General features: G+C 44.0%; 1 protein-coding gene across 1 annotated transcript in view; it reads left to right on the top strand.

Moving 5' to 3' along the window:
• The window catches only part of ATP11C (ATPase phospholipid transporting 11C), a 94,088-nt gene extending 70,565 nt beyond the window's left edge, over nucleotides 1–23,523 (top strand). The window contains exons 24-29 of the mRNA XM_029929709.1: nucleotides 1,519–1,646; nucleotides 4,890–5,025; nucleotides 7,133–7,198; nucleotides 9,216–9,319; nucleotides 11,920–12,073; nucleotides 20,809–23,523. Coding sequence (XP_029785569.1) covers nucleotides 1,519–1,646; nucleotides 4,890–5,025; nucleotides 7,133–7,198; nucleotides 9,216–9,319; nucleotides 11,920–12,073; nucleotides 20,809–20,871 — 651 coding nt within the window. The 3' untranslated portion in view covers nucleotides 20,872–23,523. The remainder of the gene's footprint in view (nucleotides 1–1,518; nucleotides 1,647–4,889; nucleotides 5,026–7,132; nucleotides 7,199–9,215; nucleotides 9,320–11,919; nucleotides 12,074–20,808) is intronic.
• The last annotated feature ends 1,154 nt before the right edge of the window (nucleotides 23,524–24,677 follow it).

Below are 24,677 nucleotides of genomic sequence, written 5' to 3'. Positions count from 1 at the left end.
GCTGAGAATAGATGGTAGGTCAAGGGCAAAGCAGGGAGCCATTTAGGAAGAGTACAGGGCGGCAAGTGAATATATTTAAAGGTAGAGCCAGTCCACACTTCTTAGTGGAGTTGATGTGGGCTCTGAAAAAGAGAAGAGTCAAGGATGAATCTAAGATTCTTGTTCCGATTAATAACCAGGATGTAGTTGCCCTTTCCTGAGAGGGGGGAGACTTCAAGAGGAGCAGGTTTGAGGTAATGCCAAGTCAGGAGTTGTTCTGGACATGAGTTGGAAATCTATTTCCACTAGCTATCACGTGGGCAGCCAGGTAACTGGAGACTTGTCTGGGCCAAAGATAAATAATCAGGAATGTTCAGTGAATGATGGTATTAAAACCCAGAGAATAAGTGTGAGGTTTGCGACACTAAGGACTCGGGAAGAATAGGAGATCTAGAAGAAATGGCTACGGAGGTAGAATCACCCATTTCAAAATGGTGGTGCCAGGCACCAAGGTGCATGGTAGGGTTGTGTGGCTACTCACTGAGGTAGAGAACATAGGACAAAGCAGATTTAAGGAGAGAGTTAATGAGTTTGGTTTTAGCCATTTTGAGTTGCTGGTGCCTATGGCCAGGCAGCAGATAGTTGGAAATTTTGGTCTGGAGCCTGGGGCAGGCATGCCTGTGTACACATATGTACACATATTTAGCTTTGTGCAAATACATTTATTGAATCTGTAGTAAATGGCCACGTTCACTATCATAAACACAGCCTGGAGAATGTGGTAGTGATACTGAAAACCATGTGAAAGTGGGCGCCTAGGTGGCTCAGTCAGTTAAGGGTCTCTCTATGCCTCAGGTCATGATCTCACGGTTTGGGAGTTCAAGCCCCACATCGGGCTCGCTGATGTCAGTGCAGAGCCTGCTTAGGATCCTCTCTCCTCCTCCCTCTCTCTGCTCCTCCCCAGCTCACACCCATCCTCTCTCTCTCAAAAATAAATAAACATTAAAAAAAATTTAGTAAAACCATGTAAAATATTAACCACAACAAAACCACTGTGACACAGGCTGACCACAGCCTGTGCTTAGTTTCCCTGAGGGACTCCAGGCTTTGATCACTGAAAAATCTTTTCAAAATCTATTAGTAAATCTCTGTTAGAAATAGAGCTGATGGAGTACCTGGGTGGCTCAGTCAGTTAATGGAGTCTAGAGCCCGCTTCCGATTCTCTGTCTCCCTCTCTCTCTGGCCCTCCCCTTCTCATGGTCTGCCTCTCTTGCCTTCAAAATAAATAAACATTAAAACAAAAAAAGGAAATAGAGCTGATAGCACGGGAACATTCTGAATCAGATGCTTTGAAAAGGGAGGGCATATTCATATGATATATCCTAATATCTTTCTTTTCTGTAGTTATCTGCGTGACCTTGTTTCTAAACTTCCTCTGTGTTCACAAAACAACGTGAAAGGATACTGTCTCATTTTAGTTTGCGATTTGTTCTTTCCAAACACATACATTTCTTTCTCTTCTGTCGTTTGTCATTTCAGCCACTGTATGATGCCGCTTACCTTACAATGTACAATATCTGCTTCACGTCCTTGCCCATCCTGGCCTACAGTCTCCTGGAGCAGCACATCAACATCGACACTCTGGCGTCTGACCCCCGCTTGTATATGTAAGCAGAACATAAGAGTTCATCAAAACCCACGTCAGCCCCTCCAAACCGTGGGTTTCCTGTCCTCTGCAGGTCAGAAGGAAGGGCTGCCCACTTGGCTTCCTTACACGGTTCTGTTCTGAGTCTGCAGCTCCATAAACCGTATAGGGAGCCCATCTATGCCCTGAGTGCGTGTGAGCCACTCCATTTCATCTTGGGTAAACTACGGGGGAACAGCAGCATTGTTTGCAAGGAGTAAATGAGTGACTCCACGTGAAACAACTGGAAAAGGTGCCTGGCACTTCGTGAGTTCTTGGGTGGATGGTAGCTATTCATCTTACTCTGACGCCTCCCCCACACAGCTTCAGGGCCGTGCTGCGCGCTTTCGTGCCCTGAGAATGATGACAACCTGAAGAAAGCTGCCGAGGGAGTCCACAGTATTTTAAGGGTTTCCGTGACGTTTTAGGTAGGGAACTGCAGGTGTACAGCTCAAGAATTAGCGAACGACTCTCCGCAGAGGGTATACTGACTGGCACCTGCACGAACGTGCTCCGTGCGTACCTGGTGGCCAGCACAAAACACAGCTCTCCCCCTTGCCTGCTGTCGCGGGACTCCCATCCCGGCCTGTCACTGTCCGATCCTTCCTTTGGAACCAGGAGACCCTGGCTGTCACACGCGGTGCTCTCCGCAGTGGCATCACTTAACGTGACCAACACCAACAGCATCGTATAGCGTGTCCCAGATTTCAGCTTCAGGGATGTAGTGACTCGGGACACTTCCCAAAGGCTGGGACACGAAGCAAGAAATTTGTGGCTGTTTATTTCCATGTGTTCAGGAAAAACCTAAATGGGAAACCGTAGGTCTGCTGTAGAGGGAAGAGGCACAGTTTGCTTCTTCCACAACCGGAAAAGGCAAGAGAGTTTCCAGTACATCCGCCGCCTACCATCGCAGCAGGTGCTCCAGCCTGAGCCGCTGGGCGAGTGCTCCCCAAATCTTCATCCTCTCTCGTGTTCTCGTTCTGGTCCACGAACGTGTCCGCAGTTTCCGGCAGCCTGGGCATTCGTGTGAATGCAGCCTCAAGGCCTCGCCTGGAACCCAGCCTGCTGCAACGCCCCTGCTGTTCTTTCCACTGTCAGACACGGTCTAGAAAGATGGGATCCGCCCGTGGCCCAGCCCCAACTCCATGACTCTCGGAAGGCCTCACTGGCCTTGGGACTGGGACTTACGGCCCGTGGGGAGAGCTCACTTCCCACAGGCAGCCCCCTCTCTCCTCCTGCACTTTTTCTAGGGTGAACAGCAGCACCCCCCGAATTTCACAGTCCTTCGTGCACCTGGAAATCCTAGTCTCGAAAAGTTGTACAATCACCGTGCTTTTGGGAAACCCCACGGTGCTCAGTACCAGGTGGACAAGGCTCAGTTGCGTTTACGTTAGAAAGGTATTTCTTAGTCTACTGGAGACAGCCAGGTGACATGCTGTGTAGGATCGGCAACACGTGTGCTATGTGACGGATTGGCTACCTTGTGGTAAATGTTAAGAGCAGTTTGAAATGGAAGCAAAAAGAATGCCACACACAAACCCATCCTCTTTTCGGCAGCTCTGCTCATTAGAATTGGTAGCTGTATTTGATGTTCTGACGTGTGCTGAGAAGATTGTGTTATTTTAACAGACGTTGAAGTTTTGATCCACCTGCTGTTTCTCAAAGCAGGACCATACAGCATGACTTGGGACGCCTGGGGGGCTCCATCGGTTAAGTGTCCACTCTTGATTTCAGCTCAGGTCATGATCTCATGGATCATCAGATGGAGTCTGTATCGGGCTCCACACTGGACCCAGAGCCTACTTGGGATTCTCTCTCTGTCTCTCTGTCTCTGTCTCTGTCTCTGTCTCTGTCTCTCTCTCCCTCCCTCTCCCTCTCCCTCTCCTTCTCCCTCTCCCCCTCCCCCTCCCCCTCCCCCACCCACGCTCGCTCACTCACTCACTTGCTCTCAAAAAAAATTATTTGACTCATTTGAAAAAACATAAAGGGCACACCAAGACCCAAAAAGTTTAAATTCCCAAGAAGAAGTCTCAATGAAAAGAAATAACAGTTGTAGTTGGAAGCCACGGCAGCTTGGTGGAGAGCATATGCGTGTGATTTGGAGTCAGGTCCATCTGTGATTATATACCAGCCCCTCCCCTCACCAACGCTAGTGCTTTCTAAAACTTACTGACATTAGAGTCACCTGGGGAGCCTTTAAAAAAATTTTTTTTTACGTTTTTATTTATTATTGAGACAGAGAGAGACCGAGTATACATAGGGGAGGGGCAGAGAGTCAGGGAGACACAGAATCCGAAGCAGGCTCCAGGCTCTGAGCTGTCAGCACAGAGCCCGACGTGGGGCTCGAACCCACAGACCATGAGATCATGACCTGAGCCGAAGCCGGACGCTTAACCAACTGAGCCACCCAGGCGCCCGCCCTTTTTTTTTATTTTTAAAAATTGTTTTAATTATTTATTTTTTTTCTGGGGGGCTTTATAAATACTCTAATGCCCAGGTTAACACTTCATGCTAGTTAAATCAGAATGAGAGTGGGAGGCAGGCATCAGTGATTTTAAAGATCCCCAAGTGATTCCAATGTGCATCCCAGTTTGCGAATCATTGTGATACATCTTTTTGAGGCTCATGATTTGTGAAACTGTCAAAAATCTCTATCTCATGTGGTCTTTATGTGGATAAAAATGGGAGAGTGTTAGGAGTGCTTGGGTAGCTCGGTTGAGTATCTGACTTCAGCTCAGGTCATGATCTTGTGCTTGGTGAGTTCAAGCCCTGGGTCAGGCTTTGTGCTGACAGCGCAGAGCCTACTTGGGATTCTTTCTCCCTCTATCTCTCTGCCCCAACCCCACTTGTGCTCACTCTCTCTGTCTCTCTCTCTCTCTTTCTCTCAAAGATAAACATTTAATAAAAATGGGCAGTGTATATAAAACTCTTAACCTACCTTACTGACATATAAGGGGTACTCAGTGAACGGGAGCTTATTATTATTGGCGATGTTATTGTTGACAGAATGTTAATTTGGCGCCTTGACTGTTTACTCACTCAAGTCAAGAGGCACTCGCAGGGAGCTAGAGCTGTGGCTCGTGGTCCTCTGGCCCTGCGAAGAGGGGGACAGTGCCCTTCGTTACAGCAGGGTCACACCACTGTGCACTTCCGGCATTTCACTGTAGCTTTAAAGGGACAGCCTCTAGAGATTCACTAACCTGTGCTTTTTCCCATTTGTCAATAGGAAAATCTCTGGCAATGCCATGCTCCAGTTGGGACCCTTCTTATACTGGACGTTTCTGGCTGCGTTTGAAGGGACAGTGTTCTTCTTTGGGACTTATTTTCTTTTTCAGACTTCATCCCTAGAAGAAAATGCAAAGGTAAAAAACAATATTTCATTACATCTTTTCGTCTTGTAAGCATGGCTTATCTTATAGGCACTGGATTTATCATACACATAATCTAGCTCTGAATCATTTTGCAAAGCTTATGTGCAAACCTTCTAGAAGCTTAACTTGGCTATGATTTTTAATAGCTGAACAGAGTTCTTAGTACTTCAGAAATTGGACCCCTGCACCTTTCCTGTTGTTTTCTTTTTAAGTAAACTCTACCCTGAACGTGGGGCTCGAACTCAGGACCTCAAGATCAAGAGTCGCATGATCTACTGACTGAGCCAGCCCAGGGCCCCAAGACTTCACAAAGCAGGAGCAAAGTCTGGCCCCACTCAGTTCTTGTTTAGAACAGGCTTTGAGTTGAAGGGGGTAGGCGCCATAACTTTGTGGTATTTGCCCAGTAGTTAAAGACTGGGAATTCCTTTCTCTTCCTCCTTCCCTTCCACATGGGAGCAGAGTGTTCTCCAGAAAGGCTACGCTAATCCCACCAGTGCCTTCCTGGCAAGCAACTACATAGGTCCGCGCCTGTGTTGGGGTGGTTGTCCCCTGGCTGCATCCTAGGAAAGAACTGCTGCTGAGGTGAGGTCTTCCCACAGCCCCACGGTGAATGTCGACCACAGGACTTCACGTGTGCTTTCAATACGTTCATCCTATTTCTGGGCTTCCTTCTAATGGTCACTCGTTCTTTATAATGTGAAGCAAAGCTAAGGTTCAACGTGAATGTACTGAGTACAGTGACTGTGGCCACAACCTTCACTGTCAGCATCTGTTTCAGAAGTAATGGGCTCAGTGGATTTGAGCGATAGTTTGAAATTACGTACTACATACAGTCAAAACCTTTCTCATGTGGACTCACAGAAGTCAGTTTGATATGAATCCCTTCAAATTATGAATCACTGGAAGCCCTTGGCTGACTCAGTCAGTAGAGCATGGAACTTGCTCTCGAGCTCATGAGTTCGAGCCCCATGTTGGACATAGAGATTACTTTAAACAAATGATTAATCACCGAGCAACTGCTGGGGAAACAGAGATCTAGGCCGCCCCCTCTGGCCTTCCAAGTCAGCTCTGCCCACCAATAAGAAGGGGTCACATTCCGTGATTTCTCAGTTCCCCATAGCTTACGGCTGATCCTGTGATGTTCACGTTTTATTTTATTTTTCTCGGGCACATCAGTTACAAAGAGCTGACTGTTTCTTAGAAGGAGTTTGGCACAGAGGAGCTGGGTGCTCTCTGGCGGTCCTGCTGACGTGCTTCATTTGCGCAGCAGACTCTGGGTGGAGCTTAGAGAGCTTCCGCCCAATCTGTGTCGCAGCCATCACCCATTCTGAGTGTGTGAAGACCAAATCAGTTAGACTTTACTGCAGATGTCCGCATCCTTCCAACTGCTAAAATTACAGTAAGCACAAGAACTGCTGTCAGCAATTAAACAACACCATGTACGATTTCGTCAGGTCCTTTTTTTTTTTTTACTTCTATTAATCTTAGTTTTTTATTACTTTTTTAAAAACGGTTTACATTTCATTTTCCGTTTTAATGCTGTGCATTCCAATCTTGACAGCATTTGGTGAGCATATGTGCCATTCATTGCCACCATTAAGGATTTATACGTGCTCGTGCTGACAGTTCTAATATTTACAGCCAAAAACACAAACTCTGTTTTTGAAATGTGAGTCCATTTGTCTACAAATGCGTCCACATTTGAGAGCTTTAGTTCTGTATTCTAGAGAAAGCCCATGTCAGACTCTTTAGAAACATGAATCATCCAAATGCCTTGTTTTGATGAACATTACTGTTAGTGGAATAGGGTGGGTTGTTTTTTTTTTTCCTGCCTTTTATTACACCAGTTTATTCCCCATTCGGTACTACGTGGAGTCATGGAAATAAACCTTGTCAACCACAATGTGTTGTAGCTGTCCGAGGAAATTTAGGGTCCTAGTAAAATCCAACGTTTTGGCCTGATCCTTCGATCAGGTATCTCCCTAAACATTGTACACGAAAATCCTTAGCAGTGACGCCCAAGATGAAAGTTGCCTCTTTAGTTTCATTAAGTAGGCTTGCGTATTTATGGTGTATATAATTGATAAATGTTTTTCAGGTCTATGGAAATTGGACTTTCGGAACCATTGTTTTTACAGTCTTAGTATTCACTGTAACTCTGAAGGTTAGATTCTTTATTTCTTCAAATATATTTGATATCATTTTTGTAGTACTTTCTGATCTCCCACTCTTCTGTCTTTCTTGTCTTCTCTTTATTTTTATTGCAGATTGTTCACTCAAGTATGAATCTTTACTAAAATATGTATGGTGTTAGATATTTAGACATTTGTATGCTATTTGCAAACCATTTTTTTCCAGTATGTTATGTGTCCCATTTCGTTTTTTAGAAATTCGTACACCATACTTATGTTGAAAATCTGTTTCTTCTGTCTTCAAGACATTATAAGTAGTATATAAACGGGCTGGAAGTGTGCATGTGTGTGTGTGTGTGTGTGTGTTTCCGTGTTACAGACTTGAATCGTTTTTAAAATTATGCATCTGTTTACAAACACCAGGCCTCAAAGGAATTTGGGTCCTTAAGACAGTCGAATAGGTGTCCATGAGTGAGAAATGTGTGCCGAAGAGCATAGTAGCGGTGAAATTTTGTAGAATGTATTTATCACTGAAGTGTGTGCATGGTAGTGATGAAATGCATAAGAATGTACGGCAGGGAGCACACGGGAGACCTTGGCATTGACACATGGCCATGCGGTATACTTGGATAGCCCTGCCAAATTCTACCCTTGACACTTCTGACTTGGGACTCTCCTATCCTTGAAAGCATAATCAGATTCTTTTGATGATCCTTCCTGTAATAAATACCTCACCTGGGGTCCGAGAATGAGCACCTCTCAATGAATTTCAGTATGCCTAGGGGTCAAAACTACAATTCTAGACGAATGCTTGACAAAGAACCTGATTCATTTCCCCTCTTAAGTTTTTATTCCTGATTCATTTCCCATACTAAACAGAACTAACCTACATTTGCATTTTTCATCTACTATTTCAGTAATCTTTTAGGGCTGCAGAAGAAAATGTTACAATTTGATCTCAGTTTAGCCACTTACTAGCTGGTACTCTTGGGCAAATGCCCTTCGTAGCTAACGGTGGCCTTCCCGTGCCATGTTTTATGTGTCCCTCAAAAGACATTCACTCTCTCATCTTTGAATGGGTATTATTGTGACCTTTTCCCTAGCAGCCCAGAGGTGGGAATCCAAGACTGGTCTACATTCACAGGATTATCCTATCCTGTTTATGAATGAGAAACTATAACAGAGCTGAGGACCAGGGTGTCCCAGCAAAGAACAAAACGGAGACGCCAGCACCTCTTTAAATCTTAAATGCCCCGGATGTCAGTCCGTGCGGCCCAAAAATTTTCTGCAAGCACAACAGACCATACTGTTCATTTTTAGATTGCATTTGAAAATCCCAGGTGCCACAATCTGAAGAAACCATCAGCCCTGGCAGAGACATGTAGGGATTAAAATCTAAGGCAACTGAAAATGTTATTCATTTAATGGAATAGATAAGACTTTTGCAATTAAAAGGCACACTACCTGGTTGGGCCCATGGTTCATTGCTACACGGCGCCAGGTGTGTAGACCTAGTTTCCTTGGGGGAATAACCCCCATCTGCTGTCTCTGAGCTACTAAGACTCCCCCCCACCCCCCCATGGTGTGTCTCCTCTTCCTAACTGACCCTTCCGCCTCCCACTGCTTTTCTGTATCCTTCTCCTGCTGCCAGCTCGGCCTTGTCTGTTTGTCATCAGCTTCCTGGGTGCCGCTCCCCGAGGACTTGGCGTTCCAGCCTCCTGGATATTCCCGTGACCTTGCTGCCTGCCTCTCCTTCAGTAGTGAGGCGTTTCCAGCCCCACGCTCACCCACCACTTGCTTGACCCCACCCCCACGCTGGTACCGTAGGGTCTAGAGGCCTTGGACCAGAACTTAGCCCTTTCTTGCCCTAGCTCTTTCAAAAGTCTAGATTCTGTTCTGTGTTTAGTTTCCCTCTCTTCTAGTCGCCTGACCCACGCTAGATCCTCCCATGGGTAGCCTGTGGTAGTCACGTTCTCAAATAGCATAGCGGACTCCCTGCCTGCTGCGGTTTGTATCCACCACGAAATCTCTTGTATTGTGTCTTTTCAGCTCGCCTTGGATACTCGTTTCTGGACGTGGATAAATCACTTTGTGATTTGGGGTTCTTTAGCCTTCTATGTATTTTTCTCATTCTTCTGGGGAGGAATTATTTGGTAAGCAGCTGTACACTGTGAGTAATCTGTAAATAACAAAGTAGATATGTGTCTATGTACGTTGCCCCATGTGAACATTAATTATGCTTTTGAAGCACCGATTGGGTAAGGTGACAGGTGTCCAGTATTAATGGGTTAGAAGTCCCTTTGGCCAAAAATGCTGCTTATTTCAGGTACACTTTCAAATTCAAATAAACGGACTACACGAGTTACTCAAAAATCCTCCCTTCTAGTAGCCCCCGTGCAAATCTTTCAACTTCAAGGTGTGAACATCTCTCTATGAAATGAAACTGCACGTTCTGGCAGTGACCTTGCATGTGATTTACAGCAGAACCATGCATCCTGTGGCATTTCTCCATGACGCAGTGGCCAATAGATGTTATTACCCATTTAGACTCTCTTATCTCTTTCTGGTCTGTTACTATCAGTGTTGTCCCTACAGGTTTGCCCAGGGTGTGGAACACCTACCACTCAGTACCCTGAGTGTTGACTGTTAACGCCCCCATGTCACTGTTGCGGGGGGTAAAGGCAGACTCAACAGTATGGCCTTTGAGTTCATGAAGTTCATCTTGGTTCAGCAGATGTTTCTTCAGAATCCGTTTTGTGTGAAGCACTCTGGGAAACAGAAAGGAGAGAGGGTATACAGGTGAGAGGTGGTATACAGGCCACGATCATGAGCGTTACAAGGAATGAAAATAAGTTAGATTGTCCTCTCCTTTTCTTACTCCAGAGGCCTATATTTTATGTGGTCGTTGTCATTAACCAGTGGCTTCTCCTGACAAGGATGTCCACAGCGGAGAGCATGCCTAGAGTAAGCCATAGGACGCGATTCTAGGAGACATTCTTCCACTGCTTTGAGCAAAATCATTCATACAACATGGTCCATGGTATCACGGAGATGTGAGGCTGTGTTTTTTGTCCCTTGAGACTTCATTAGAAGAAACTCTTACTGTTTTGAGAAGCTGTTAAAATAAAAACCTGAAGAAATAAAAACATGAAACACGTAACTACCAGTTCCAAACAGTGTGATCGTGGCATATATTGGGCACCTCTAAGAGGTAATTTCTGAAGCAGGGGAGCTGACGGAAGTCCCTGTTTTCTTTAATAATCCACAAATTAATCAGAGTTGGTTCATCAAATGTAATATACAATTGTAATCCTGCCCGGAGCACCATAATTCTACCTGTACGTCCGTGTGTCAGCTTCTAAACGAATGTGACATTTCCACTAAAGTGTTTCTAGCAAACTAGTTTCTAACGCTGTCCGCAGACCATGCCTTATTGATGAAAATAAATCCTTCAGTTGATTAAGACATTGTCACACCTGTTTCCATTCAATAGAGATACTTCCTAAAAATGTAATATTAATAAATCTGTTTTTATGTTGTTGCCCATAGTGCTTTCCTTAAGTAGAGCTGAGTTGAGCCACTGCCTGAATATGCGATGTATATTATAAAGCAGCCAGCGAGATAGGACCAGAGACTCTGACAGACTTCAGCTGGGTTTGCCAGTGAGAACGATGATTTCTGAGCCCCAAACCCAATCTAAGAATACTACCTTTTTGCTTTTTACTGCTCCCCTGTAAAGCTCCATAGGTATCCTCGAGGTCAAGAAAACTCTAGAAGCGTGAATCACGAAGTATTGGGGATCCCGTGTGGAATGCCCTGGGACTCGCTGGCACTTGTCTACTGGACGCTTATGAGGGTCCATTAACTGCCTGGGAAATGGGTCAGGGTGCCCTTCAGAATTACAGTGAGGGTGCTGCAGAATTCTTTTCTGGACGGTAGGGACCCTAGAAAACTGGGCCCAGACCTCCTGAATTGCTCCACCTCACTGTTCCGCTCACTTCCTCTGCCACACTCTGGTCCCCACATGCCTAGAGCCACACACTTGATTTGATTATGTTCCATAAGAGGGCGCGGGCATGGAGTTTTTTAATGAGAGGCAAGTTTATCTTCAGTGAGCCCTTTGCATAATCTAATAAATGAAACAAGCAGTTTTCTGCCCAGAGCTCCTAACCCAGGGGGAACCTGTGAGGCTGTCCGTGCTTTCGAGTCCAGCCTGGTGGGCCCACCCTGGGTACTGAGTCTGGATTCGGGGATAAGAACAGGAGAGAGCCAAGTTCAACAGTCCCTTTTATATTTACATAGAGTCGGGAGAAGAGGTTAAAAATGTCTTTTATGTTTTTGAATGTAGAGCACTATCCATTCTCCTATGAACAAGACAGCTGAGGAAGTAAAATACTTTCTAGCATAAAAATTCACCATGTCTCTTGAGTATCTTTAAGCTCCAGTACTTTCTAATGCAAATACATACTCTCCACTTGGCAGTGTTAAAGTTGATTGCTTAGTCGTCTTCGGGTCAGATGCATTTCAATGTCATTTCTGCCCGTTAGTTATCATTCCTCCCCCCCTCCCCTGCAGACACTGAGTAAATGGCATCTGTTTGGCACTTTTGGGAAACTCTTCAAGAAAATTATGTTTATTAATGTGTGTAATTCGAAAACTCCCTTTAACTACAAAAGGTAGTTTCGATGACACCTCTGTTGTGTATGACAGGACCTGATTTCCTTTTCCATTTTGTGTTCTCTTTCCACTCTAGGCCTTTTCTCAAACAACAGAGAATGTATTTCGTGTTTGCTCAAATGCTATCCTCTGTATCGACATGGTTGGCCATAGTTCTTCTAATATTTATCAGCCTTTTCCCTGAGATCCTCCTGATAGTCTTAAAGAACGTGAGAAGAAGAAGTGCCAGGGTAAGAACTAAGTTATACCTTAGAACTTGAGTTTTGGAAGGGGCTTCGATATCGGCCGTGAACTAAGCACCTGATTTAGAGAACTGCCTTTCGTTACAGCATGTTACACCCCTCCTTGCAGGTTCATCACTTAATTTCCTCTTCTGCATAAAAAGTATAGTAAAAACTCCGTTACCCAATGCAGGCGGTAAGTAGACTCCTTAACAGTGCTCTGTGTGACCTCTAGCCATCCATATGGAGTATCTCATATGCTCCATATGGAATTATAAATGGAAAAAATGGTGGTTGTTGTTTTTTTGTTTTTGTTTTTTTTTAGCCTAGAATTTTCACACCAGGAATTTCCACACCAACATTCCAGCTTTAACCTTAGAAATTTCCCTGTGGGTTGGTTGCAGAGTTGGGTTGTGTTTTTGGTTTTGTTTTTTTTCAGTTGATGATCCCAATTTGCTTCTTTCAAACCTTTTCCCCTTCCTTTAATTATAGTGCTGCTTAATCCCTGTCGCTTCTAGCCCTGTCTGTCCAGCAGTATATTTGAACCAACGAGAATTCCCTGGATGTGATTTCTGCATCCTTCCTGTCCTGAACACACTTGTAAGAATACAGATGATTTTATGAGTGTGATTTGGAGTTTGCTGCTTACATTGTACCTTGCCTGTGGGAGCGAGAAGTTATTACCCTCTGCCAGCCTTGTTGCTTGGCCCTGCATTGTCTGATAGCTTTTAAACATTTCTAAAAAGCCTGTAAAGTGAAAGGAATAGGTTAGCCTGGAAAATAAAACTGGCAAGTTATGACCCAACAGGTAAATTAAGTACATCCTATTGCTGCCAGCGCTAATTCGTTTTGCCAAACAAAACCCCGTTTGTCCCATTATTGACACCAACTCGATCTCACAGCCCCTCCAGCGCCATATTTCCAGGAAATAGTCTCAGGTATATCTGCCTGACCACCTTGATCAAATTTGCCAACCAGTTGAGCCACAAATCTGGTTTGTCCGAGTTGGGTTTCAGCCTACTGACCTGACAGAATGCAGCGGTTAGCATCATGTAGATGTAGGAATTAAAATGATTATAGTGAGAAAATCTTTAGTGACTAGAGGCATTGAAGATGACCTTCCTGATCAGCAGGTCGGTATTAGCCCCAGTCAGAAGCAGTAGACTGTCAGTGGCCTAAGCCCCATCAAATCTTGGTATACAGAGCCAACCACCGGACGGTTAGGTGGTCAGAACTGGTCTTAACTCCCTGCCCCCATGTGCCTCGTGGGCGGCACTGGGCACAGTAACAGTAGCCTAGTCCACTCTCTAACCCTCCCAGTAGAAGCATGGACTTGTCTGAGTGTGCCTTAACATCCGTTGGACCGGGGTAAAACTGCTTTCTGTAACAGGTTTTTCCCAAAATGGCTCGAGCAGCAATTTCCATCAAGCCAGATAACAAATGTCATGTAAGCAATGGTTTGCAGTCATGTTATATTAGAGAATTCGTCTTAGCTGGGCCGGTGGAGCTCCCACTAACTACTGGCTCACACCTAACTTGATGCTCTAAAGAGTATACAAAGCCCTCGGAAGTCAGAACCTTCCAACCCCTCACCGCTCTCCTCTTCCTTAGACCCTTTCTTTAAAACCAAACCAAACCAAACAAAACTTAGACACAGGCTGGAGGTGATTTTATATAAATTAATGGCCATTAAACAGAGGGGTGATACAAAGCATGCAGTTTCTTTGCCAGGGGTCATGCCCACGACACAAGGGTTTCTAGTGCCTGTGCTATGGCTTGGCATGCTGGTGTGCTAGAACAGCCAGGGAGATTTCCAGAATCACCTTCATTCATTCAGTCATTCATTCATTGATTCCTCTCTTCATTGAACCAGAACATGTGTTCAACCGCCTACTGATGAACATCTCTCTTTCCATCCAGCGTCTGAAAGGCCAAATGTTTTTTCAGACTCTATGGGATTTTGAGAGTTGCAGATGCAACAAAAAGTCGTGGGCACTCAGCAGCACTGCCTCTTTTTTTTCCCCCGCGTGAGAAAACGCAAGAGCAAAAGTAGTGCGTATGAATGCATAAAGGCCCACTGAAACATAGCCCTGGCTATTCTGGTGAGTCAGGTGTGTTTACAGGACACCCTGTTGGGCCACGCCAGACAAGCAGAGGCCACTTTTAAGATAAAGGGGGAAGAGCTTCTTAGTCACTAACAGCCTGACATTCTGGGTGACTTCCTACTCAGCATACTATCCCTTGCTAAGGCATTGGCTTCACTTTAAAGAGTGGCAAAAGATTCTTTTCCACTGGGTCAGCCTCACGCCTGCCAGGCTCCCCGATGGGGTAACATGCATGTCCCTGCCCAGAGCTGGAAGATCCCCCCCTGACTTCAGCCAGTAAGCATGGTGGACTCTTTGGACCCATAGCCAATGCCGTGCTCCCAGGGGTCCTGGCGGCTCTTCTCAGAAGGGAACTCAGCCTCAGGTGGTAAAAATGTCTCTGGCATTTGAAAAAGAAGCTAAGCCATTTACATTGAACAATTACAGAAGCAGCCTTCTGTTGGATTCCATTCAACTCGACACACGTTGCCTGACGGTCCACTCTCCGTTAGCCGCTGTACCAGGTGGCAGTCCTTCAGGGACGAATCAAGGGAGGTCCTCAAGGCCTTGAACAAGCTACCTGCCACTCAGGTGCAGTTTTAAAGGGGACTTACACGTGACACTTGGATGAGCAGGTGTGAAACAGAATAGTGGAGTCCATGTGTGTTGTCACACATCCGAGCTGCTCCAAGTCACTGCCAACGGTGGCGTGCGAAAGAGTCCCGCTTTCTTTGAAAATAGTTCCCTCAGTTTTTGAACCCATAGGTTAGTTGCAGCTACCCATTCCTCAGCTGTCCTTTCAGCAGCGTAGCGACTTTCTGAGCCCAAATACCCATCGTCAAGGACCATAAGGTTTTTCTTTAGCTTCTAACCTGACAAAACTACATCCCCACGCTGCTGACAGAATATGATAAAACTGCCCCTGAGCACGGAACAAAGGACCAGCAAGATGACACCTCAAAGGAAATTTCAAGGTTAGGGTTCCTGGTGCTTCAACAAGTTGTGTCTCCTCTAAGCACAATTGTTGGGCTCTCCCATAACCCGCAAACTAACACCTGACCTTTCAGGCCAAGTAGTAGCTACCACTCCCCACTTCCGATGGAGCACCCTCCTGCATATCTTGATGAAAGTCTCCCCAAGCAAACCACCACTGTCAAGGGAGGCTTGACCTTACTTATTAGACCCTGGCACGCTATAATCTAATGGGGATGGCCCTAGCACCACGGCCATGCCTAGCATGGGATGTCTGCACAAACAACAAGAAATTATACTCTTATTACATAGGAGCTCTGTCAGAGCCAAGACGGGAAAAGGAAGAACATCAGCAGCGTGAGCAAAGTCCCCAGAGAAAGCACTTTGCAAATTTTGGAGAATACACTTTATCTTCCTAGTAATGGCGGGGCCGAGGCTGATTACTGTCACCATGCTGACAGGGCCCCATTCTGCCATGACTTCTAAGGGGAATAGCCCTGTTGATTGGATCAGGCTAAAAGTTGAATCCTAATGTTGTGGCTCTTGAGATGGACCTTTATGCATTGGCCGCTTTGCCGTACTGCTCAGCGAGCCTGAGCCGCGTCAAAGCTCTCTAGATGACTGCGGAGGAGTGTGAAAATTTCATACTCTTCTAGCTCATTCGCTCCCTTCCTTCCACCTTCCACCAGTCGCTGGCTATCTTGGTTTTTGATTGCTTTAGATACTCTTTCCATGCTCTCTCCTGCCTTCTCTACTTTTCACATCCCTTTCTCTTTCCTTTATAAAGTGGCCTAATCTATGAACCCCTAAAATTTCTGCCTCATAGAAACACTTTTACCTCTGACGGTTGGATATTAGGTTTTGAGTGCACTAAACTGTGCTTAGAGTTGCAGTTTTAAATAAATAAATAGGCTTGCATATTAAACATGGGGGCGGGGACTCGGTGTCATGCAACTCTTGTTATGGGACTTTTGCCCACAAAATGGAAGACAGGACAGTTTAAAATTTTTCTCCTCAGAAATGATATATTTATTTCTCTAGCCTTATCCATTGGGAATTTGCATGTTGCCAACATGTCACCAACTTTATTTCAGGTAAAATACGAACAGGAAAAAAATAGAGCTATGTTCAGACATATATGAATAAGTCAAAGTATTTGCCTTTAAGAGTTTAATTGTTTATTAGATGCTGTTAGATGCATATGATACTTTAGCTGGTTTCTTTTTTAGACCTACTTTCTTAGTCGCTAAGTAGATAATATGGGTCATCTAGATTAGCAGAATTACTCAACTGATCCCCAGGGCAGCCCACTCATCTTTGGTTTTGCTTCAGTGCCAAAACCAAGGCTGCGAATTAGCTTCCAACTCTAAGCAGAGAACAAGAAGGAAAAGCAATAACATGTTAGGTTTTCTGATTTAACTTTCAGGTATTATCAATTTTTACTTTTTCTAGGCATTTTAAAGGAGAAATTCATAGCCCTTTAGCCTACCGTGCTAAGGAGGTCTCTGTAAGAAAAAAAAGAAAACCAATCAAATTGCCTGAGAAGCGGGGCGCCTGGCTGGCTCAGTCAGTAGAATGTGTGACTCCTGTTCTCAGGGTTGTGAGTTTGAGCCCCATGGCGGGTGCAGAGATTAGTTAAAAATAAAAATTTCTTTTTGAGAAATGATGTTAGAATAAGAGAAGCTAAACATTGGTCTGGCAGTAAACGGGAGCGAAGCGTGGTTTCACCGAATGTGTTCCCACTGTGTTAGTTTTGCTAGGTTTGTAACGCGCCCCAGCTTAACAGCAGTTGGACATAGCTCTCTGACCAGTGGATTTCGAACAATGTAGGTCAGTGAGTTAACGAGCAGAAATAAGCCATATTTTAATGAGATGCATATTTTAAGATTATTCACAATAGTCAATCTTCCCACTAACAAAACAAATTTAAATTGTTAATACAGAGAAAATAGTAGTTTGCACATATAACAGACTGTTCCTAACTCTAACTCTACTATTACTTCAGAAAGTAATGCCTTCAAAACTAACATGTCATTTCGACTTCGAATTCTCCAGGTTTCTTTTTAAATGTCTTACATTTCAGAGAATATTTACTTTTTTTTTTTTTTTTTTTTTTTTTTTGGTTTCTGCATCTCTCTTTTTTCTACTGCAATTTTCCACCCTTTTGTGCAATTGTGAACAAGGTAACGAAACGCCTCCCTTCCTCAGGAACATCTACTATCTTCATGCTTTCTCAAACTTCCAGCAATCACAGTTTCTCTTGGAGTGAATAAGGTGATTTCCTTTCTTAATGTACCAACTTGCCTGCATTCTCATTTGCTTGACCCCATTTTCTGACTCTTTATGAAAAAAATTACTTCTCCGTGCTCATTTCCCCATCTTCTATTGATACTTAAGGGTATTTTGTCATTTTCCTTTAATCATTTGTTCACCTCCTCACATGATCACACTGGAGAGGAGGTGATTTTCAAAACACGTGGACTGTAACCCTCTAGCCCCACTGATTCCCGGTGCGCACCGCGGAAGCCACGCGTGCTAGGGCTAATGTGTTCACGAAGACAGGACTGTTTGGTACCAATTTCTCTTTGTTTGATACACTCCCAGCACCGGCCCAACTCTCAGAGGTGTTCACCAAAAGGATGGTAAGGTTTACTAATCAAACCATATTGATTCATCTCCCGCATAACCTACCAGTGTCATTTCAAAACCCCTAGTTTGCCGTATACTACTAATATCTGTACACTTCTCCCATGGAAACAGTTCAGTTCGAGTTGGAGACTTCCTTTGGTCTTTAAGTGTATTCGTTGAGATGTTACATGTCTGCTGTAGTGTAATCGTTTGTACTTTTGGCCAAAAGAGTAGTCTGTAGGAAATGATTCTTTTTCTTCTGCGTGTTTATCACCAGGTAGGTTAACCAGGCTTCAAACGCTTTAAGTATCTTTACCTCACTGTTACAGACAAATCTGAGCTGTAAAAGGGCATCTGACTCATTATCCGCCAGACCTTCAGTCAGACCTCTTCTTTTACGAACATTCTCAGACGAATCTAATATATTATAACAGGTACCTAGTGGTCAATGAGCGGGCTGGCTTTCAAGAAACAGATTAACAGCATTATAAAGACAAAAAAATGAAAAGATCACTCTAAATTTTCTCTGCTGTTGGTGTGGTGAACTTTATACTTACTCTTTACAAAAATATAAAGATGCATTCCTTGGAATATGGGGGGGGGATCGATATTTTCAATTTGTTAAGGCCCCAAATAAAATCATACGCCTTTTGCAGAGCTGGAGGGTAATAAAACACATCTGATTTGTGAGGGGCAACTTGCGGCGGTGCCGTCACGTGAAAGTGCTCATCGATCCTGATGAGGACATAACAATCTTGACTCAAAATCATTCCAAAACCTGAAAAGAAATATTCCAAAATTGCATCTGTATAATGCCAAGTCGATTTAGCATTGCATGTTCTCTTGGGACTTATGTGAAAATAATTCGGTGTGTCTGTACTTCCATGTGCTGTGTCTGTGTGTTTGTAGGTATACACTTAATGTACTCGTAAATGTCTGATCCCCCCCAAATTAATGACCCAACCTAATCACCTTTTGAATGTCAAGTTTTATTCAAGCTAGATGTTTCCACTTTCCGAGATAGAGGGAAAATCTTTCCTAGCTATTCAGGGGGATGCTAACCTGATTATACAGAATGCTTCATAGTTCGTTTTTCCGAAAATGACTAAGTTCGTTTTATGGCCGATCATCTCATTTACCCTCCAAAACGAGTGGGGAGGAATTGCTGTGACCTGGGAGGTGTCCTAGAAGTCAGGGCGACTCCTCTGTGCGTTTCCTCTTTCCCACTCACTGCAGGGGCCTCCATCACCCCAGACCTTTAGAGGTCTTTTGTCCGCCACCCATAGGGATTTTGAGTAATTAATGAATGAGGTTTCCATGCTCATCAGCTTGGAAAAAACCTTATACGGCTTAGGGCAGGGCTGTCTCTCACGCACACATAAAGGCCCGTGGTCATCAGAATCGTCTTGTCTCACTTGTCTTTGGAGCTGACCATCCGGAGTCCTCTTGGGCCCATTCTGTTCTTCATCAGCCATCAACTCCCCCTACCCTCCCGCAAAGAATAAAAGGGAAACCAGTGGAGTGCATACTTGGGGTCTTCTGTGTCCTACAGTTTATCCCAGCCTGCATCTGCGCGGCCATTTCGGACACAGACTTGTTTGCCATCCCCCAGCAGACATCCTCTTCCCCATTTTGAGCAACTCGCCTGCTTAGATCTTCCGAACGTAATGAATCCGCTTCCCAGTAGCGTTCAAAGCTTTTGACATTTTTGTCCCAGATAGCCTTGTCCTAAGCTGTATGGGACATTTTAGCCCTGCTGTTGCCAGCTCATTGTGTATCCCCCTGGATTGCTGTCTTTAGCTTGGTCCGTGTTTGGGAGACCGGGCTGGGTAGGAGATGCTGCTTGCGCTTTTGGCCTCTCCAGGGCCTTAGTCCTACAACGCCTAGTGCAGAGAGTGAGGGAGTTTTCTGTTTTGAAAACCATCATTTTATTTTTAACGTAGGTACTTCCTTCAAGAATACCTCTTTGTGTAGCATTATTTCTCCTCTTAGGAAAAAATCTGGCAATGAGCTTAGGCCACTGAGTTTGTCCCTCGATAAGGGAACTGAGGGTGACCGCTTTTCTAAGTTCTCAATGCGAATGGCAACCTTATCTTGGTTAGAGTCAGTCACCACGACCCTGCCAACTGACAGTATTCCAGGGGACTTCTGGTCCCATCATGGCCAGGAAAGTGCACTGAGGTGGGAAAAAGATCGTGTACCCCTGAAGGCCTCCCATTAGTTGGGTTTTAAGAGGCTGGGTTGTAGAGTGGACAGTGAAAGTTAGGCCCCTTCCCAAGACCTAAGGCTCACACGTCTCAATATACCTGATTTATACTCTGTGATCAGTTGGCCTCCCACACCCTGTTTCCGGAAGAACATTGGCTAATGTTGAGAGGACAGAGAAGAATCAACAGATTTATGAGAGAAGTTTCTTTGGTTCCTTTTCCAAAAACATGATGAAAAGAAAAACAGAATCTTCAGTTAACTCATAGATACGTTATCTTCCAAAAAGAAAATTCGGCACGATGGGGAAGAATCCGGTTTCTTTCAGTAAAGGAAAAATAGTTTTATGACAGTTTTTCAAAACTGAATAGACAGATCTTCAGACTTCCTCCGTCAAAATGTACACACCCTGAAAAACCGTAATCCGTGCATTAGTTCACCACGGCCTGAGTGTGTGCTGTGTGCCGGACGCGGCATTGGGGGCTGGAGATAGATGAATAAAACGTCCCTATTTTCAGCTCCCAGGCCAGAGGGAGGAACAGCTCTTGCTGAGCTAAGTAAGCACTGCCTGTGCTAGGTGCTCCTAGTGGTAAGGATGATTGAGAGCCCTGGAGCAATCCAAAAGCAAAAAGCAAGTCTGAATCTACCCAGCCAACCAATGAAGCAACGATGACACCCCGGGTACTGTGTCGCTCTTTCTTCCGCTGCATGTGAATAAAACTTGGCACTTAAAGATAATTCCTTTACTCTCGTAACAAAATGTACTACTTGATTTATTTTTGAAAATGCTAAACAGATGGCTTGGTGCGATTGTTCAGATAAACTTTTTAACTCTGTATGTTTTAAATTTTTCAGAATCCGAATCTTGAACTGCCTATGTTATTGTCCTACAAGCATATTGACAGCGGTTACAGCTAAAAAAGAAGAAACAACTACAAAAAGCTGTCATCTCAGGATATTCAATATGCAACAAATTAAACCCCTCTCTTATGTCTAGGGTTCAGAATAAATGTCCACCACAATACCAAATGACTCTCGTAAGCATTTACAGTCATTGTAAGTAGCCATGATGGCCAATGCTCTAAGTTACAAATCACACGAAAGTTGAAAGCAAGACTAATTAGAATTTCTGGCTTTAGCTAGACTACTCTAAGTACCAAGTGGGTGCTCTGTTAACCCATGAACTCTGTGAATGGATTTAAATATAATAGTATAAAGTAGAAGTCCTACAATGGGAATGACTAGATTCTGCTATTATTACTTTTTTTTGCCTGGCAGAAGAAATAGGCTGTTTGGATCACATTTCTTGTTCCTGCTGAATGATAATCTTAAATTATTTTTTTCTTCAAACACATGAAAGGAATACTTGAAAATACAAGAAGACTAAGTGGTATCAGTGCATCAGAATAGTTAATCCTTTCTGTTCACCCACATGCTAATTCTGTCTTCCTAGAATATCCTTGCCAAAAAAATAACCTTGAGCCCTTACTTGGAAAGAATGTTAATCCTGGATATTTTTGTGAGAATCAAAAAAATTACTTATTTTATTTTTATTCCTCTGAATTAAACCCCACCTCATGGATGTATGTCTACTAGATTATTTTCAAAATAGCCTGTCAAAAGAGTTAAGATACAACAGGTTTTTTCAATATTCGCTTTACTGGGATTTGAGGTGGGATAGGCAAAACCATAGTTACATAAAACAAGAGCCATCTGAATGTCAGTCTTTTATAATTTTTGTAGAGAGGTGAAAAATAGCTTATTTCCAGCTGTTAATGGGTAGTTTTTGAAAGAGACTGCGTTTGTGCGTATGTGCAGCACTTTTTTTGAACTCGTCAATTTGGGAAGGAGGGATCCGTCCCATGACCGTGATTCAGCCTGAAAAGCCATGACTCTGAACGTGAATGTTTTCTCGTAGCAAACATGGTTAGGTGATGGTCTAACTCTAAACCGTGAGGTTCGCCTTGGTGAAGTCCTCGACTTTCTGGACAAGAAGGAGGCTATAGCCTCCTCGCTTCACTTAACACATAAAAATAAATGTGAAATATCTTTTATTAGATGTCAAAATTAAACACATCTTTTTGAATGAAAATGGGTTACATTTGACTACTAGGTTGAAATGGGCTCTTAAAAGGTGTTTCCAGAAGCACCTGGCTGGCTCAGTCCATAGAGCGCACAACTCTGAGATCTTTAGGTCGTGCGTTTGAGCCCCGTGTCGGGCGTAGAGATTACTTTTTTAAAAAAGTGTTTTCATACCAATTTCCATTTTTGGTTGTCTTTGAGGCATGCCCATACTATTATGAGTGTTTCTATTGTACCGTGGTTTAGCAAAGTGTTGAGCTCAATCTATACCAGTGTATTTATATGGTCCATATGGCACATTTGATTTTTCCATATAGGTGTCATGTTCCACGTTTAGGTGTCATTTTTCTTAAATTCCAGGAAGGAGATAATTCCAGTTATTGGAAGCCATGCCGTCATTATGACCCTTTTACGTGATTTCATTTGTTCTCCTCTATCAGTATTAGTTTTGAGGCTTCCGTTAGATGTCATTGACAGCTTACCTGTGTGTGCCGTGTTCTGGTAGTCTGTGTTTGAGGTAATCTGCTGAAAACAAACTCTGTATACTTCGCCTATTCCAAAGAGCTTACAAATCAGACCCAGGAAGCTTTAGATGTTTTTTCTTGTTCTCGTTCTTGTTCTGCTTGTCGCCGTGCTGTCGCCTTAGAGAAGTACTGTACAGAATGTGAATACACATGACAGACCCACAATTTAGAGAGAGGCTCATGTAATGCAGACCACTGCAGAGTGACCTGATCAGAAAGTGCAGGGAAGAGGACAGAACTGGTGGCGTGGCACATTCCTTGCAGCCAGGAAGAAGGGTGACTAAGGGGGACTTAAGGTCCTGTCTCAGCGACTCGTGACACTGCAGCTCAAATTCACGATGGCGATGATCATGGCCTAGATCCTTGAGAGGGACCTGACTTTCCTTTGTGAAAGGTATTTTATTAATGAGCTAACAAATGGCTAGCAGGGATCAACAGATGTAAGGACTTGAAGTAAGCCGTCCTCCGGTAGTTCTCGGTGTGATCTACCCACCTTATTTTGTGTCAGAGAAAGGGGGAAAATGTAATAGCAGGACCATATACCCATCATCTGAACAACCTTAAACTATCAAGATGTCCTTGTAAGTTTCACAAGTGTTGTCCATTGTTTGAAGGTGTAAACTACAAAACTGTAAACCATGAATTCCATACCTACAACATCTACACCAGCAGCAGTGTACGTGTGAGCCGAAATTTGCAAGATTCATAATAATTTAGTGATGGAATTTTTTAATAACATGCAGTATATCAATGTGCAGATTTTATGCAAGTATTAACCAAGCCACTTTTCAGCTTGCAAAATGGGACTGCAATATTACATTTTTCACTTAAGCGATTTTTTACATCCACGTCGTTGCTTTCTATAATGACTGTGAATGCCATCTTTTATGAATGCAACTTGCCTTTTTCATTACAGAAATTTTTGTTTGATGTATCAATAAACTTTGGTATGATATGATTGCTATTTTCGCCTCTTTTTTGGAATGGTCTCAGTTTGACATAAAATCATGGAAGCAGTTTGGCGATGGGAAATCACTTTTTAATTTTCTCTCTGCCTGTTCCTATGTACCACCTCATTTGGGTGGGTTATGGTCTTTGTGGGAGTTGTGAATGAGCCGGTGTCTGCATCGGTAAAAGTTTAGCCCAATCAGCAAATACCTCCTGAAAGCGTACCAGTGCGTGCTTGGTGGTCACACATTGGACGTGGGGTAACATACGGTGTGTGTCTCCATCTCTTTGAAATCGTTTGATTCTTAAGAATCCAAACCTACAGCAATTTTACAGGAACTAGAAATATGGTCAAAGATGTGTATGTGTGTGTGCGCGCGCGCACATCCCCCTCCCTCCCTCCCTCCTCCCTCTCTTCCCTCCCCACATTCCTGCATCTAAGACCTTGTGAATGGACTCTTTCTTACAAAAACGCCACTGTTACCCATACTAAGAAACTAACATTTTTCCATGGGAGCTGGTTGTGTTACATTTTGAAACAGAAGTCTTGTAGCCTTTTAATCACGTTAAGTCCTTGAGCTACATTTAGTGAATTTCCTTTTTTTTAATCCTTATGTTTTATTTGAATGCCACTATAGTTCACATACAGTGTTCTGTTAGTTTCAGGCCTTGGTGAGTGGGAAATGTGCTGTGTTTGCAAGTGAGGCTTGGCTTAAAGTCCTAGCTATGCGCTCAGAGCCATTTTCCTCCATCCTGTCCTCACCTGTAAGATGTCTTCAATGAAGTCATTGCTGGTTTTATATCAAGGGGAGTTTTATTGCGCTGGTCTTTTTAAGGAGCAGTTGTCATTTACCAAATTTTCATAGATGTGGCTATGGTGCGGAGTCTTTCAGTCCCCTTGGATTTAGTCTGTCCGTGCAAGCTTCGTCCCTTCCCTTCCATCATCAAGCCCGGTGGGGAGCTGCCTCCCTGCCTAGTCCGCCCAGGACTGGCCAATAAAGTAAGTATTGTGAGCGTCTGAGGGGTTTGGCCCCTTCAACAAGAAGTGCACATGCAAAGGTTAGGGGCCAAGTTTATCACTATGGTTATCTGGTAACTGTGTCTAGGGCTGATGTGCTGGGCACATACCAATGAGGCCTGAAGGCCTGATTGCTGGGAATAGTTGTCAGA

This window comes from Suricata suricatta, chromosome X (genome assembly GCF_006229205.1).
Source record: "Suricata suricatta isolate VVHF042 chromosome X, meerkat_22Aug2017_6uvM2_HiC, whole genome shotgun sequence".
Lineage (NCBI taxonomy): Eukaryota > Metazoa > Chordata > Mammalia > Carnivora > Herpestidae > Suricata > Suricata suricatta.
This window is presented reverse-complemented; position numbering and strand designations above follow the sequence as displayed.